General features: G+C 42.3%; 1 protein-coding gene across 2 annotated transcripts in view; it reads right to left on the bottom strand.

The window, feature by feature from the left end:
* Positions 1 to 16,973, bottom strand: part of ALDH5F1 (aldehyde dehydrogenase 5F1) — a 196,605-nt gene that overhangs the window by 165,977 nt on the left and 13,655 nt on the right. For both annotated transcript variants that reach the window (XM_086796883.1, XM_086796885.1), the window contains exon 3: positions 16,260 to 16,359. In XM_086796883.1, the coding sequence (XP_086653009.1) occupies positions 16,260 to 16,359 (100 nt within the window). The remainder of the gene's footprint in view (positions 1 to 16,259; positions 16,360 to 16,973) is intronic.

The following is a 16,973-nucleotide window of genomic DNA, read 5'->3' as shown; positions in this document are numbered from 1 at the left end:
CATACTAAATATGTGAGTAATAAAGTTGATTTAATTTATGTACAGTTTTACATTTAGGTAGTCTACTTAAATAGTCGACTTTGTTATAAAGCTATTTCAATCAAATTAGGTAATCGACTTTGTTATAAAGCTATTTCAGTTACATGAAAACATCTACGTATATTTTACTATTGTATATTATGACAATAGTAATACTATATTTATATTATGATTATTGATACTTTATTTAATATACTAGTCCAATGACCAAGATACTATATTTGATATATTAGTTCAATGACCAAGATAATATATTTAAAATATTACTCCAATGACCAAGATAATTACATAGTATAGTAATTACATTGTGCACATGATATCATCATACTAGTGTACACATGATATCATTGTATTAGTGTAATTGGGATTAATTGCATTATGTAATATATCAGTATAATACGGAGTTATTTACTGCACATAAATAGGTAAGTTTAAGATTAATATAATATTATCAATAAATTTGATGCAATAATTATTATAAAAATGAACATTATTCTCTCCTCCCTCACCCCATCAAAAAACACACAAAAATATCCACCCAAAGGTAGGCCTATGGTGAAGCCTTCATTTTTCATTATAGCTTTTCTCTAAAGCTTTGCTGGCGTATGAGCCATTAACTCTTGGAATCCTAGTGTGAGTTTCATGGATCGCTGACTGTCATATCAACAGATGGCATTAACTGACTCAGCATGAGGGATCAGAACACTATTCAATGATGTAAAGCTTTGATGTTATGCTAAAAGGTATGGATTAACTCTTGGACTGCTAGTGTGAGTTTCATGGATCGCTGACTGTCATATCAAAAGATGGCATTAACTGACTCAGCATGAGGAATCAGAACACTATTCAATGATGTAAAGCTTTGATGTTATTCTAAAAGGTATGGTAAAGATTCAATATACCCCGATGTGCAAATCTACACTTTCAAGTACAATTCGTAGATGAGAGAACTATAGAAGAGCAAGTGAGATAGAGGTTAACATTTGACATGGGTAATGACATCAACTTTGCTTTGGTAAATATTATCAAAATTCAACATGAAGGATTCTGGACGATGGGCAAACACGATGATGGGCTGATTAGTCGCCAGCAGGCAGGTTTCAACTCTATATGCTCCACAGAATGTACTTAAGCAAAACAATGATTAAGGCTTACTTATTTTGGTTAATGATGTGATTAAGGCTTTCAAACTCATCTAGATACCCTACTATACCTATGTCTTGAAGCACTTTGGATGATTATTTGAGGAGGGCCTTCAATTGTGTGCTCCGAGTGGCTCAATTTTCTGCCCCCAAAACAATGATTTATATTTGTATGAGGTGATTAAGGTTGTCTTAAACCTTGATTGTTGGGCTAAGCACCAGGTTTAAAGATGCCTTCTGATTGTGAGTCATCAAATTCCAAGCACATCAGGTCAAGAAGGATAATCAAGAAGGTAAAGAAGTCCAAAGCAAAAATCAAACCATACTATTACTTATGCAAAGAATTTAGGATTTTCAAAATTTCTTACAAATAATGGGCAGTAAGGGTTTTATACACTGCCCTTGGACTGATTTTCCAAGTGGCAAGACCTACCCACATCATAACTAACACATTCAAGATTGATAAGTTCGACATGGCAAACCAAAATCAAGTATACACTCATGAGGAAGGGACTATGGAATGTCACAAATGGAAAAGAGAGAATGCCTAACACTAGAGAAGATGAGGGTGTTTGGGTAAGCAAGGCTGAAAAGGCACTACCTGAAACCGTCAAGTGCGAAAAGACTCCGTTGGACACCCACACGCGTAATAGCACAACTTAAATTTCACAATATAAATGGACAACTTAATAACAACTGAAAACTGAAATGAAATGAAATGTTGATCAATGGACACCAGCACTAGGGCCGGAACGGGCTGACCCCCCCCCCTCAATATATGATATATTATTGGGAGTATTTAAAAGACACAATGCTCCATGGGTTCAATGAACCAGATGATGTCCATGTACAACTGAGATGAATACAGTTACTAAACAAGAGACTCGAAGTAGACGTTCGAAGGAGAGCAACCCACTTGAGTAGTCTAGTCTTTACGGTCCTATGCCTTCACTGGAATCCGCAGAGAGCGCCCCACTGGTGTTACAGGACCACGCACAAAGAGGCGCTCCCGTACTAACGCCTGGCTCTCCCGATCTCGGCACCGATGGACCGTGGTTCTCCAGAAGCTTGGACTACCCAGCACCGAACGGGTGTTAGCAGCAGAGAGTATCCCTTATCAGATTTACATCAAAGTCCTTAACTTAAATCTCAATCCACTTACCTGTAGCTTGCTAGTGGAAGACAAATACCCGAGGCGCCTAAGTGCAGCTTGCTAGAGATGAACACCAGGACGCGACAGCCTACTGGCAAGAGGGAAGAGTACGCAGCCGCCTGGAGATCTGAGCGCAGCCGTCAGCAAATGGAGAGGTGTCCGGCCGCAACTGCCTGCTGTCTGGGCGCAGCCGCTGTAGAGTGGAGAGGAGGCCTGGGCGCAGCCGCCTAGAGATCTGAGTGCAGCCGCTTGCAGAGTGGGCGCAGCCCACTAGAGTGGAGCAACCTGAGGGCAAGCGGAGAAGAGGCTTGTGCACAGACCACCAGCGTGCAGCTCTCTGAGAGCAAGCGGAGGAAAACTGTGCGCAGCCAAGCAGTACGGTCGACCAGTCATGCAGCGTGGGAGAGGACAAGCGGAGAGATGATCCTGATTCGCCTGTGCACAGCTGAATATATGCAAGAGGAGGTTTACTCCTAAGCGATGGAAGAGGGTGCATGATAAGCAGCTGGCCGGCCCACCACAGTTGCATGGAGGCGGCCAGTTCCAAAGTCTCAAGGTGAGGGGTGGGTAGGTGGCCATGCACCCACCCCCACACATAAGATTAAGTGAGGGGTTTCCCTCCCCACCTTGACCCATACGTGGGTGCCCATAATGGGTGCCCACCCTACCAAGGACATCATGAAATATTTGGGAGGGTGCCCACTCTTTAATGAATGTGAACTTGCAACCTTATTAAAAAAAAAAGTTAAAAAGAATGCTATAAAATAAACAAGTGCAATACACTTACCACCTGTTCACACGCAACAAAACTCGTCAGAAGACAGAGCAAACTTCACGACTCACTGGCAGGCGTCCCCGCTCAGTAAAAGTGGCACGTCAAACAGGCAAACACAAAAATACCAGTCATGCAAAAACAATTCCAAACATGCAAAACATGAATGCATGTGCAAACAGTATCATGGACATATCTCCCGTTCATGGAACAAGTACTAAACATTTCTGTCGGGCACAGTGATGGCACGACAGAAAACATAAATCCCGGTCTTCCTATGGAGTGACAGTCCCATAGGTAAGACACAGATCCAGGCACGAGCCTCCCTATGGAGTGACAATCCCATAGGCCAGACACGGCACAAATACTGGCTCTTCCATGGCGTGACAATCCCATGGATAGAACACAGTCCAGGTCATACACGGGTGGCACCAGTCTGGCTCTCGTCCATACGACACGATTCTGCTAACACAGGGGTGGCACCAGTCTGGCTCCCGTCCATGTTATGCAAAAATATTGGCCTCTTCACATGAGACACCGGCCTGGCCTCAAGTGAACGAGACACAAATCTGGAGATGGACCAAATGATCGGCCAATTGGTGACACTACCAATCATTGCCTTAGGCCTTAGTGACACTTACATCTATCACATAGATGGAAAAGAGACTTCCCAAGAGGCTTGGAATACTCTTGATACTTTGTTTGGAGCTCAATCCAAAAACTTAAAGATCAGCCTGCTCATAAATTCAAATCTCTTCCAACTCATCTTAATTACATGAAGAGTATGCTAACTCAACCTGCATGTATCAAGAAACACATTGAGAAAGATGTCATCATAACAGTTCTTTTGAAGAGTCTCCCTTTAGAACAGTATAGCAACATTGTTACTACTCTTACCAACTTGCCAGCACCTACAATCATTGATGTTGAAGCATCTTTACTACAAGAGTTCAACAAAGTTAAGCAAAGGCAAGGAAACACGGAAGGGGCTTTCTTCAACAAAGTGTAGCATTATATGGTAGTGATGTGTGTGACCACACTTAGGACCGTCGGGGTACTTTTTCCCTCACTAGGAGGTTTTCCCCCCCATGCGTATGTACACCCTCTTATCTACTCATTTTGGGGTGTGCACTTATCTTTTGTATCTGGCACACATTTGTTCATTCTAATCTACTGAGTTTGTGTACTCTCAAGCTTCTCTATCTTGTGTGTGTGTGTGCATTGTTGCAACCCTAGCCCTAATTCCAACAATTGTTATCAAAGCTAGCTTCCTTGACACTTCATCTAGTAGTCTGCCTCCCTCCTCAGGATCCTGTTTTTCTCTCTCCGATTGAGATACCCTCTTAGGAAAAGAAAGTATATACTGTAGTGTGATGTATATGAAGTATACAAAGTTTTCACGGTCCGCGTCGTGATTCGAGCATGTTTTGAACACCGCAAGCAAATGTTCTAGAGAGGCGTCATTTTGGATTGGTTCTCCTCGATTTTAGGTGTTTGGGCTATGTCACGGTAAAGATTTGGTATGCAGCAACATCTACAGTGTCTTCAACAACATCGACCATCATACTTTCGCCAATAACACTCTATTCTCTACTCTTTGTTATTTTTCATGCACTTTGCACGTGATTCAGTCAGTTGGCAGCCATCCAGGGTTGCATTCACTAAATACTGAGTACTTGCAGTGTGATGAAAGATTTTGCATTTGAGATACCCTCTTAGGAAAAGAAAGTATATACTGTAGTGTGATGTATATGAAGTATACAAAGTTTTCACGGTCCGCGTCGTGATTCGAGCATGTTTTGAACACCGCAAGCAAATGTTCTAGAGAGGCGTCATTTTGGATTGGTTCTCCTCGATTTTAGGTGTTTGGGCTATGTCACGGTAAAGATTTGGTATGCAGCAACATCTACAGTGTCTTCAACAACATCGACCATCATACTTTCGCCAATAACACTCTATTCTCTACTCTTTGTTATTTTTCATGCACTTTGCAGGTGATTCAGTCAGTTGGCAGCCATCCAGGGTTGCATTCACTAAATACTGAGTACTTGCAGTGTGATGAAAGATTTTGCATTTGGTAGAAAGTCATGGCTGGCAGTAGTGATGTATTCAACATGTTGTCTACTGAGAACAAACTTGATGAGACTAACTACCCATTGTGCTCCTATATGATGAGGCATGTACTGGTTGCTAAAGGCCTTTGGAATGTCGTCAGTGGTTGTGAAACTCATCCTGTTTCACAACTACCAATGCAACCTGCTGCTGCAGGTACATCTGAAGTAGAATCTAATACAAATGTGGCTCCTCCACATGCACCACCAGTACCTCCCAATGATGCTCAAACGAGATGGGATGGAAGAGATGCACAGGCACATGCATTGCTTGCACTTTCTGTGAAGCGAAGCATTATTCCTTATCTTAGGTCATGTAAGACTTTAAAACAGGCATGGTGTCACCAACCTGGACATTTCCCAGTATGAAAGGAATCTAGTGGACTCCAGGATGTCTAAATATTTGGAAAGTACAAGCTTTGGGAATGGGGATTATCCTAGAATACAAAGGACCACACGCCTAAAATTTAGCAGAGTTGCTATTTTTGGCCCGACTCCGATGGAAATTCTGTTCGCGTCATTACATCTGGAATTGAGCAGGTACCAAGAGTTGGCAAAGTGTCTATGACAAAATGTCTGCCAGTTGGGATATTTTTAGAGATAAAGTTTATGGAAGGACCTATCTCTTAGATTGAGACATGTGGCAAGAAAGTGGACCAAAGTGAGACAAGTGGCCTGACACTTGTTAGAAAGTGGATCAAAGTGAGACAAGTGGCCTCACACTTGTCACTTCAGCTATTGTGTGGCTCTCCACTTGTCATTATAGCCTTCTCTTGCCATTTTAGCTCATGGGAGACCCAAATCTATGAATTGGAGCCCTCTCTCTTCATTAATAGAGGCTCTCTTGCTGCACACTAGCCTCTACCATTGTTACAGGCTACCCTAATGATGGCTTCTCTCTTTCTCTCTCTCTTGAAGGCTTCCCATGAAGAATACCGACTGTTGGGGATTGTTTTGAAGGCTTCCATCGCGAAGAAATACTGAAGGCAAGGGTATTTAATCATTTATTATGATGTCTAGCCATTGTACTTGTTGTACCAGCCCTTGTGTCTACTGTACCAACCATTGTACTGGCTGTACCAGTCCTTGTACTTGTTGTACCTGATGTACCATCCATTGTACCGGCTGTACCAGCCATTGTATTGACTGTACCAGCCACTGTACTTGCTATACCAGCCACTGTAGATCCTGTACCAGTATTTGTACTTGTTGTACCTGCTGTACCAGCCACCGTACTTGCTGTACCAACTGAATGGAGCATTGTACTTACTGTACCAGCTCTATTGCATGAAGACCCGTGGTTTTTGGGGAAGAATCACTACCCACACGGAGGTATATGGATTATGTTGTTGGCTCGGCATTTCTACAGCCTATGTTCCGGCTTAGTTGCCTTGTGTTGGGCTGTGTTATGGCATTTGTATATGGATAATCCGGCATCTCCCGTGGAGAGAGTAAGGCCCTCAAAGCTTGTACATGATATTATTCTCCTTGGGTAATAAAATACTCCAAGGAGGGGGGGCGGCCCATTCCGGCCTCTATGTGGTGTCACACGTGCAAGCTCCATTTTCAACATTTGTGGATGTTTTGTCCAAATATTTTTAGAGATAAAGTCTATGGAAGGACCCATCTCTTAGATTGGGACATGTGGCAAGAAAGTGGACCAAAGTGAGACAAGTGGCCTGACACTTGTTAGAAAGTGGATCAAAGTGAGACAAGTGGCCTCACACTTGTCACTTCAGCTATTGTGTGGCTCTCCACTTGTCATTATAGCCTTCTCTTGCCATTTTAGCTCATGGGAGGCCCAAATCTATAAATTGGAGCCCTCTCTCTTCATTAATAGAGGCTCTCTTGCTGCACACTAGCCTCTACCACCTTACAGGCTGCCCTAATGATGGCTTCTCTCTTTCTCTCTCTCTTGAAGGCTGCTCATGAAGAATACCGACTGTTGGGGACTGTTTTGGAGGCTTCCATCGCGAAGAAATACTGAAGGCAAGGGTATTTAATCATTTATTATTATTTCTAGCCATTGTACTTGTACCAACCCTTGTGCCTACTACCGTACCAGCTATTGTACTGGCTGTACCAATCCTTCTACTTGTTGTACCTGCTGTACCACCCATTGTACCGGCTGTACCAACCATTGTATCGGCTGTACTAGCCACTGTACTTGATGTACCAGCCACTCTACCTGCTGCACCAGCCACTGTACTTATTGTACCAACCACTGTACATGCTGTACCAATATTTGTACTTGTTGTACCTACTGTACCAACCACCGTACCTACTGTACCGGCTGAATGGAGCGTTGTACTTGCTGTACCAGCTCTATTGCATGAAAACCCGTGGTTTTTGGGGAAGAATCACTACCCACATGGAGGTATATGGATTATGTTGTTGGCTCGGCATTTCTACAGCCTATGTTCCGGCTCAGTTGCCTTGTGTTGGGCTCTGTTATGACATTTGTATATGGATAATCCGGCATCTCCGTGGGGAGAGTAAGGCCCTCAAAGCTTGTACATGATATTATTCTCCTTGGGTAATAAAATACTCCAAGGGAGGGGGGGGGCATTCCGGTCTCTATGCGGTGTCACACGTGCAAGCTCCATTTTCAGCATTTGTGGATGTTTTGTCCAGCTTTATGTTTTATGCAAAGTGATGAAGGATATGTGTTAAGACTGTGGCCATGTTTAAATGTTTTAATATGCATTGATGGTGTCAAAGGCCCTAGTCCCCCGGGCACCCGCCGCGAGTTACACATGGGATGCACTTGCTACATTATACCAAGTGCGCAGTGAAGCACGTGTTGCATATCTGCACAAACAGTTGGAATCTGAGCACATGAATGAGAGAGACTCAATGAACAGCTTCTTGACCAAGATCAAAGATTTTAAGGAGCAGCTTGCTAGTGTGGATAAGATATATCCTGATAGTACATTGGTGCCCACAGTTCTCAATGCATTGTCGGATTCTTATTAGAGTTTGGCCTCTACCCTTAGACTCATGATGAAGGAAAACCCAAATACCCTTACATTTAATGAGCTGGTTTCAGTACTCTTGCAAGAAGAGCAGTCTAGGCAAAATAGATATGTTATGAGAGTTGGTGACCAAGCTTTTATTGCCAATTAGAAAGGCAATGGTAAAGCTTCTTCGCATGGTGGCTATAAGCCAAATCAGAATCCTTAGGGAAGGATGCAGAGAAAGAAGGTGATAAGCCTAAAAAGAAGGACAAGTATCACTATTGCAGGAAACCAAGGCACTACATAAATGAGTGCAAGAAAAGGCTAGAGAAGGAAAAAAAGAAAGAATCAGGCATGGTTGTGGCTGACACATATGCACCAAGTACAGAGAAGAAGGAATCCGTAAGTTTTACTCTAGATGATTGAGCATGGACTGTACATTGTAGTTATGACCCTTCTGTTCATGATGTATGCATGTCAATGGCAGAATCGAATGCTTGGTACTTTGACAGTGGTGCTAGTAAGCACATTACTTCACAAAAAAAATTGTTTTCATCTGTGGAATGTGTCCCAACTGCAGGAACTGTCACATGTGCAAATGGTTCCTCATATCCTGTCAAAGGAGTTGGTAGAGTTGTGCTCACTGCTGCAAATGGGGACTCATTTACTCTTTCTAAAGTTTTATTTGTGCCAGGCATTAAGAAGAACTTGCTGTCAGTTTCAGCCTTACCCTTGTCAGGCTTGACAGTGAAATTTGTGGATGACAGATGTACAGTTCAAGATAGAAATGATGGTTATTCTATCATTGTCTCAGGTACCTTGTTTCATGGCCTATACAAAATGGATGTATTTGAGAAGTTGCAGCATGATGCTTGCTCAGTCTCTACGACTCGTGCTATGAGTGATGTAGAATTATGGCATGCACGATTTGGCCATTTGAATTATGGCAGTTTGTTACGCCTTCAAAGGCATAATATGGTGTCTGAGTTGCCAACTCTTAAGACCCCTACTAGACGTGTATGTGAGGGGTGTATTCTTGGTAAAATGCATTGGGCATCATTTCGAAAGGATGGATTCGTGAGAGCTGTTAAGAAATTACAGCTTATACATCGTGATGTATGTGGTCCTATGAGGACACCATCTATTGGGGGATATCTCTACTTCGTCAATTTTATTGATGATTACTCCAAATATAGCTGGGTGTATCCATTAAAGCAGAAGTCAGAGGTTTTTATGTGCTTTAGGCACTTCGTATCCATGGCTGAAAATACATGTGAATGTAAAGTTGGCACCCATCATTCAGATCGAGGGGGAAGAGTATATATCCAAGGAATTTCATGCATATAAGGCTAAAAAAGGCATAAGGCATCAATATACAATGCCATATACACCTCAACAAAATGGTGTGGCTGAGAGGAAGAAAAGGTCTCTCATGGAGATGGCACGATGTATGGTGAAAGCCCAAGATTTACCTCATGGTTTTTGGTTAGAGGCAAATAAATGCACAAACTATGTGTTGATGAACAAATGCCCTACCAAGGTCTTACAGTCTAAAACTCCTTATGAAGCTTGGCATGGCAAGAAGCCTTCTGTGGCTCATTTGCGTGTTTTTGGTTGTCTTGCTTATGCTCTTGTGCGTGAGCAACAACGCAGTAAGGCAGTTAAATGCATATTTGTGGGATACAGTTCAGAAACCAAAGGATGTAGACTCTACCATCCGGCCTCAAAGCGGATTTTGGTAAGTAGAGATGTTTTTTTTTGTCGAAAACTCAGTTCAATCCATGCTTTCATGCAAAAAAACAACAGAATGTATGTTCACAGGACATGTTTGATTAGATGGAAGCACCCGCTCCTACCTTTGTTTAATGGAGGGCAGCCATATGTAGAGCAATTGAATGCTCAACAAAGTGCTGAAATTTAGCCTTTGCAGATGCAAAATCAACCTACAAATCAGACTTTTGATGAGACAATTATTGAGGATGTAGTGGATGAAGAGAGAGCAGCCATAGAAGAATCTAGGCGTATGCCAAAATGGCTTGTACAGACATTGAGGAATAGCAAGTTGGCAACTCCTTTACCTAGCAGAACTCGTGCAGATTCTCATCATGCAGATTATTCTCATGTGGATCATGTTCTCATTTCTACTTTATGTAATGAGGAGGAACCTGTTTCCTTTGAGGAAGCACAAGGTGATGATCATTGGATGCATGCTATGCAGGATGAGTATAACTCTATACTCAAGAATGACACCCAGGGTATTTGACAAATCTATCTCATGGCAAGAAGGCCATTGGTACTAAGTGGATTTACAAGTTAAAACGCAAAGGAGATGGTAGCATTGATCGCTACAAGACCAGACTCGTTGCAAAGAGCTATGCTTAGCGAAAGGGCATTGATTATGATGAGACCTTTGCACCCACATCTCGTATGACTACCATTAGGTGTCTCATTGCTTTGGCACTACATCATGGGTGGAATGTACATCAGTTGGACATTAAGACTGCATTCTTGAATGGTGATTTACATGAGGAGGTGTATGTATCGCAGCCCCCTGGTTTTATTGTGAAAGGAGAAGAGTCTAAAGTATGCAGGTTGAAAAAGGCTCTTTATGACCTTAAGCAGGCTCCTAGAGCATGGTATGAGAAGATTCATACATACTTGGTTGCAAATGATTTTTGCAAGAGTCCAACAAAGAGTACCCTCTATGTGAAGAGGAGTAAGAACACATTTTTAGTCATCGTTCTATACGTTGATGACATACTGCTCACAGGGCCCGATATAGATCAGATTTTAGCCTTTAAGACTGATTTGCAGTCATCGTTTGAGATGTCAGATTTGGGACCGTTGTATTACTATTTGGGAATTCAGCTTATGCAGCGCAATGATGGCATTGTTATGCTGCAGTCTAAATATATACAGAAGCTATTGAAGAGGTTTAATCTTGAAGACTGTAAACCTGTGGTGGCTGTACCTATGGAGACAGGTACTCGTATTAGTCTTCAAGATGCAAGAGACTCTTTTGATGCTAGTTTGTATCAGCAGGTTGTTGGATCCCTTCTTTATGTATGCACGACAAGGTCAGATATATAGTATGCGGTCTCAGAGTTGAGCAGATTTATGCATAGCCCAGGTACGAAGCATTGGCAGGTTGTAAAGCGGGTTTTCCGTGATTTACAGGACACTCAGTATTTTGGATTGTTTTCTCAAAAAGGGGGTAAGTCACAGCTACATGCTTTTAGCGATTCAGATTGGGCTGGAGGTTATGACACAGTGTCCACTAGTGGGTTTTGCTTTCGCCTTGGTGATTCATGTATATCACGGGTCAGCAAGAAGCAGCCTATAGTGGCCACTTCCAGCTATGAAGCAGAGTACAGGGCAACTTTTACAGCTACAATTGAGTCTCTGTGTCTCAGACGTCTTATGGCTGCTTTGGGCGTTGGACAGTCATCTAGCACTACGATTTTCATTGACAGCCAGAGCGCATTAGCAATTGCGAGGAACCCAATGTTTCATGCTCATATTAAGCACATTGAGGTGTATTACCACTATGTCAAGCAAAGACTCTCTGCAGCAAAGATCAGCTTGGTCTATGTGCCTACACATGACAACATGGCGACTTATTCACAAAGGCTCTTCCTCGTGAAAAGTTCGAAGCTTTTCATAGTGCTTTGGACTTACTGCCTTTTCAGGATTGATCGGCCATACCCTGTACATGTTCACATCCTCACTCCAAGGAATAATTTGTAGCATTATATGGTAGTGATGTGTGAGAACACACTTAGGACCACCGGGAAACTTTTTCTCTCACTAGGAGGTTTTTTCCCCCGTGCGTATGTACACCCTCTTATCTACCATTTTGACGTATGTACTTATCTTTTGTATCTGGCACACATTTGTTCATTCTAATCTAGTGAGTTTGTGTGCTCTCAAGCTTCTCTATCTTGTGTGTGTGCATTGTTGCAACCCTAACCCTAATTCCAACACAAAGGAGGCTTTAAGAAGAATGGTTCAAAAGCCCCCTTCAAAGATTCGTATCAAAAAAATGATTTTTCTAAGAAGTCTTGCAACTTCTCTAGAAAACTAGGTCATGAAGAGAAGGACTATTTCTTCTGTCATTTCCACATTGGTCAAATGCAACCCTTGTTTGGCCTTCTTTCCCCTCTTGGCTTTTTGAGAAAGAATCGGTATAAAAGAATCTCCATCTTCTTGCACAAGGATGCTGGGTTCCTCAAACATATAAACCATGTCACTTAGCACTCCACCTTCCTTGCATTTCTTTAATAACGAGTGGATGATCTTAATCAATCTACTTTGCTCCACACAAGCATGATCATCACTAAATTAAAATCCATCTTGCTTCAAGATAAGCAATTCTCACTTCAATCCTTTGTCTCTTTCATCACTAATCCCATGAGGACCACTTAGTATTGCATAATTAGTGCCCACTCCCTTTGTAACTCGCAGGTGCCTGAGGGACTAGGACCTTTGACACACTTGTTGATACCATCAATGCATATTAAAACATTTAAACATGGCCACAGCCTTAACACATATCCATCATCACTTTGCATGAAACATAAGAGCTCGACAAAACATCCACAAATGCTAAAAAAAATGAAGCTTGCACATGTGACACCGCATAGAGGCTGGAATGGGTAGACCCCCCTTCACCCCGCCCCTCCCCCCCCCCCCCCCCCCCCCCCCCCCCCCCGCGGGCCCTCTTCGGAGTATTTTATTACCCAAGGAGAATAATATCATGTACAAGCTTTGAGGGCCTTACTCTCCCCATGGGAGATGCCGGATTATCCATATACAAATGCCATAACACAACCCAACACAAGGCTACCAAGCCGGAACAGAGACTAGAGAAATGCCGAACCAACAATATAATCCATATACCTCTGTGTGGATACTAATTCTTCCCCAAAAACCATGGGTCTTCATGCAATAGAGCTGGTACAACAAGTACAACTCTCCATTTAGTCGGTACAACAAGTACAATGGCTGGTATAGCCGGTACAATGGCCGGTATAGCAAGTACAATGTCTGGTACAACCGGCACAGTGGCTCGTATAGCAAGTACAACAAGTACAAATCCTGGTACAGCATGTACAATGGCTAATACAAGCAAGTACAGCAAGTACAAGGACTGGTACAACCAATACAGTGGTTGGTACAGCAGGTACAAGGGTTGGTACAACAAGTACAATGACTAGAAATCATAATAAATGATTAAATACCCTTGCCTTCAGTATTTCTTCGCAATGGAAGCCCCCAAAACAGTCCCCAACAGCCGGTATTCTTCATGAGCAGCCTTCAAGAGAGAAAGAGAGCAGCCATCATTAGGGCAACCTGTAACGGTGGTAGAGGCTAGTGTGCAACAAGACAGCCTCCATTAATGAAGAGAGAGGCCTCCAATTTATAGATTTGAGGCTAGTGTGCAACAAGACAGCCTCCATTAATGAAGAGAGAGGGCTCCAATTTATAGATTTGGGGCTCCCATGAGTGAAAATGCAAAGAGAAGGCTATGATGACAAGTGGAGAGCCACACACAAGCTGAAGTGTCAAGTGTGAGGCCACTTGTCTCACCTTGATCCACTTTCTAACAAGTGTCAGGCCATTTGTCTCACTTTGGTCCACTTTCTTGCCACATGTCCCAATCTAAGAGATGGGTCCTTCCATAAACTTTATCTCAAAAAATATCCCAACTGGTAGACATTATGTCATAGGTACTTTGTCAACTCTTGGTATCTGCTCAATTCTAGATGTAATGACACAAACAGAATTCCCTTCGGAGTCGGGCCAAAAATAGCAACTCTCCTAAATTTTAGGAGTGTGGTCCTTTTTATCCTAGGATAATCCCACTATGATCAACATGATGCAAACCTGCTTGAAAAACATGACGTGCATTTGCATTCCTTGACCCATCCACAATGGACTCTCCCATAGCGATGTCCTTTCCCTTGTCGAGATTTCTTATGTGCATTGACGAAGACCCTTTGCACATAGATGGCCTTTGAAAGTGCTCGTATCAAGATCACGTCTAAACTAGAACACCCATTATATTCACGACATCACATGGTATATGGTTGGTGCGAACCTAGAACTACATCTTGAAGTTTTAATTCTCAAGGGAAGCTTGGGTAGATACCCATACCAAACATAGCTTGTTCAGTATTATCATAGGCAAATCCTAGCCAATCAAATGATCTCTCAGTGCTAAACGTGTGCAATGTTCCACCATAACTAATTCATCCTCTTTGCTCCCTAACAAACTAAGAACAATCATCATGCGTGGAGACCTATCTTGGTCAGTCTCTGACTGCCTGAGTATCAAGAAACTTTAAGTCCCAATTGAGCCTACTATGTCAAGGTAATCAAGATTCAAGCGAACTCTACCAACATGAACACTACTAGAACCAAATCAATCTAGAATATACGAAATTGCTAAACTCTCCCAAGGAACTAGCCATAAAACCCACCTCCACCTTTGTATCTACGCAGTGGGCACTGAAAAGAAACTCAAGCCCCATCCGGAAGATAAGTGCCCAGATAATCCAAGGACCCCATCTTACATGCAATAAGTGATAGCCTCTCTCATCTCAAAATTTGAGATGAAACAAAGGTGCATCCAAAATGTGCCCTAATGAAACCTGCTACCATTATAGCATGTAAGAACTCCACAACAAATGCCATCCAATGTTTGCTATGATCTTGGGCTAGAGTACATACGTGACCCAAAGGCATATGGAAAATTAAGTATAGCTCATACCATCAATGTATGTTTATCACACATTTGCATATCATGTCTCCCTCAGGTAACGTCTCTGGTACTAAAACCTAGTATCGATCCAACTCTGTAAGATAAACCTTAATCTAGGTCTATAAAGGGATCTCTACTCTACAAAAGCCAAATCTACACATTGTAAAAGTACGAGTATAATCACCAGTAAACCTAGTGTACCTCAAGGAAAATATGGCACAACGGCCCATCATCACCATGCTAACAACAATAAGTTATCCATGGTCACAAAGAAACCTCATCAATGTAATATTCTCAACAAAAGTCAAGACATGCTTCCCTCATGTGTCAAACTCATCAGAAAATAACTACCCACATGAAGCTACATTGAATCCCTAGCTTAAAAGCGGAAACTCTTTGTCACAAGATGACTGAACAAACCGTCCCTGAGATCTTGTGCAGGCTAATACGGGCAGCTATGTTTATTATTAATAAATCCATGTGTACTGGCTATTTATAACAAGATGGTTACTTAGCACTATATAAGTGAAACATGGATTATGCCTCGCTATTGGTCAAAGTTTGACAAAGAGTCCGGCCATGCATGTGGCAGAGCATAGATCAGCATGCCGAAGGCCTCTATGGGGCAGACTTGCATGGATCTGTGGGAGGCAAACCTTAGCCCCTGACTCGGGGGTGGTTCGAAGCATAGAACTTACGGTTGGGAGGTGAGCTAGCATGCACCCCTCTTAGACAGTTTGTAATAATTACTTGTGTTTCATGTGTAGGAGATCCGAGGGGGTTGTAACACCTTCAGTTTCAGGGCATTTTTAACCGTGATTGGGGAGGTGGCCATGATAGATGCAGCACTACAGGTTACATCTTTTCATGAACCACTTGTTGAGAAAGTGCAAAGCAACCTACTATGGCTCTATCTACCACTCAAGCAGAGTATATGGCTGCAAACTTTGCAATGGCTTCAACGAATGCCTGTTGATCTTGGGCTGCACAAGTCATAATGGAAGTCGCAGGTACGTGAACACTGAATAGGCTTATTCAAGGGAAAAACCTTAGAGAGGGGAAGGGATGGATACCTCAGAAGATAACAAAAAATCATAGAAAGTGGGAGTCTAATGAACTTGCATACATGATCTCAAAACAACAGACATATGTAGAGAATCTTTAAAGTTGTACAGCCATATCACAACAAAGGGCTATTGACATGCAATATGATTGCTGGACACAACCAACGGTATCATCATGTCAGCATCCCATAAAAAAGACAACTCAATACCAGATCCTTCGAGCTAAACTCAATGTACTGCTAGATTAGTACAACTTACTTAAAAATGCTTCAGATGCTGAATCAATGGCAGCTTTGGTTTCAACCCCACCCATGCATGGAACATCTACTAGAACTTCTCCTGTTGCTGGATTGTGCACCTAGAGAAAAGAGCAAAGACACCAGGATTTGTCATCATTAGAGTTGACTTCAGGTATTCAAAACCATGTACTGAAGGAGCATCTACTTGCGTGGTTCTGAGAATCTCATTATCTACAAAAAAAATAGCACCATAATTGACATCATCTATAAAAAGGATGATAACATATTGATTTAAGCTACCATACAGATCTTAGGGGTCACACTGAAAACTACAACTCTAGACCTAACCAGTTCTTGCTTCAATAAGTGAGGCACCATACAGTGGAAGCATTTATGTTTTGACAAGACGATTACCTCTTCCTCTTATTCACATATCAACCCTCTTCAGAGGGGAAAACAGTAGCATGTGACATTTCGTGTCCTTATTGGAAGTTGTGGTGCTAAACAGTGTGTTTGAAGGAAAGCACATGAGCCTTGTGTGTCTGAACATGTGTGAAGGTGTAAAGGAAATTTGACAAGTTTATTAGTACGTGTGTGATTAAAGATTGTGTGTCCAAAGGTCATTTGGTTGGTGGAAATGTAAAAGGTGAAAAGGGTAGATAAGAGATTCTAGGAGTGAATCATGTGATAATCAAGGGGAGGTGGAGAGGTTATAGGTGATTCATGGAGTGAA

The sequence above is a fragment of the Cibotium barometz genome, chromosome 64 (assembly GCF_041138505.1).
Source record: "Cibotium barometz isolate CiBa-2024 chromosome 64, ASM4113850v1, whole genome shotgun sequence".
Taxonomy (NCBI): domain Eukaryota; kingdom Viridiplantae; phylum Streptophyta; class Polypodiopsida; order Cyatheales; family Cibotiaceae; genus Cibotium; species Cibotium barometz.
Note: the sequence above shows the minus strand (reverse complement) of the source record. Positions and strands in the feature narration are given on the sequence as shown.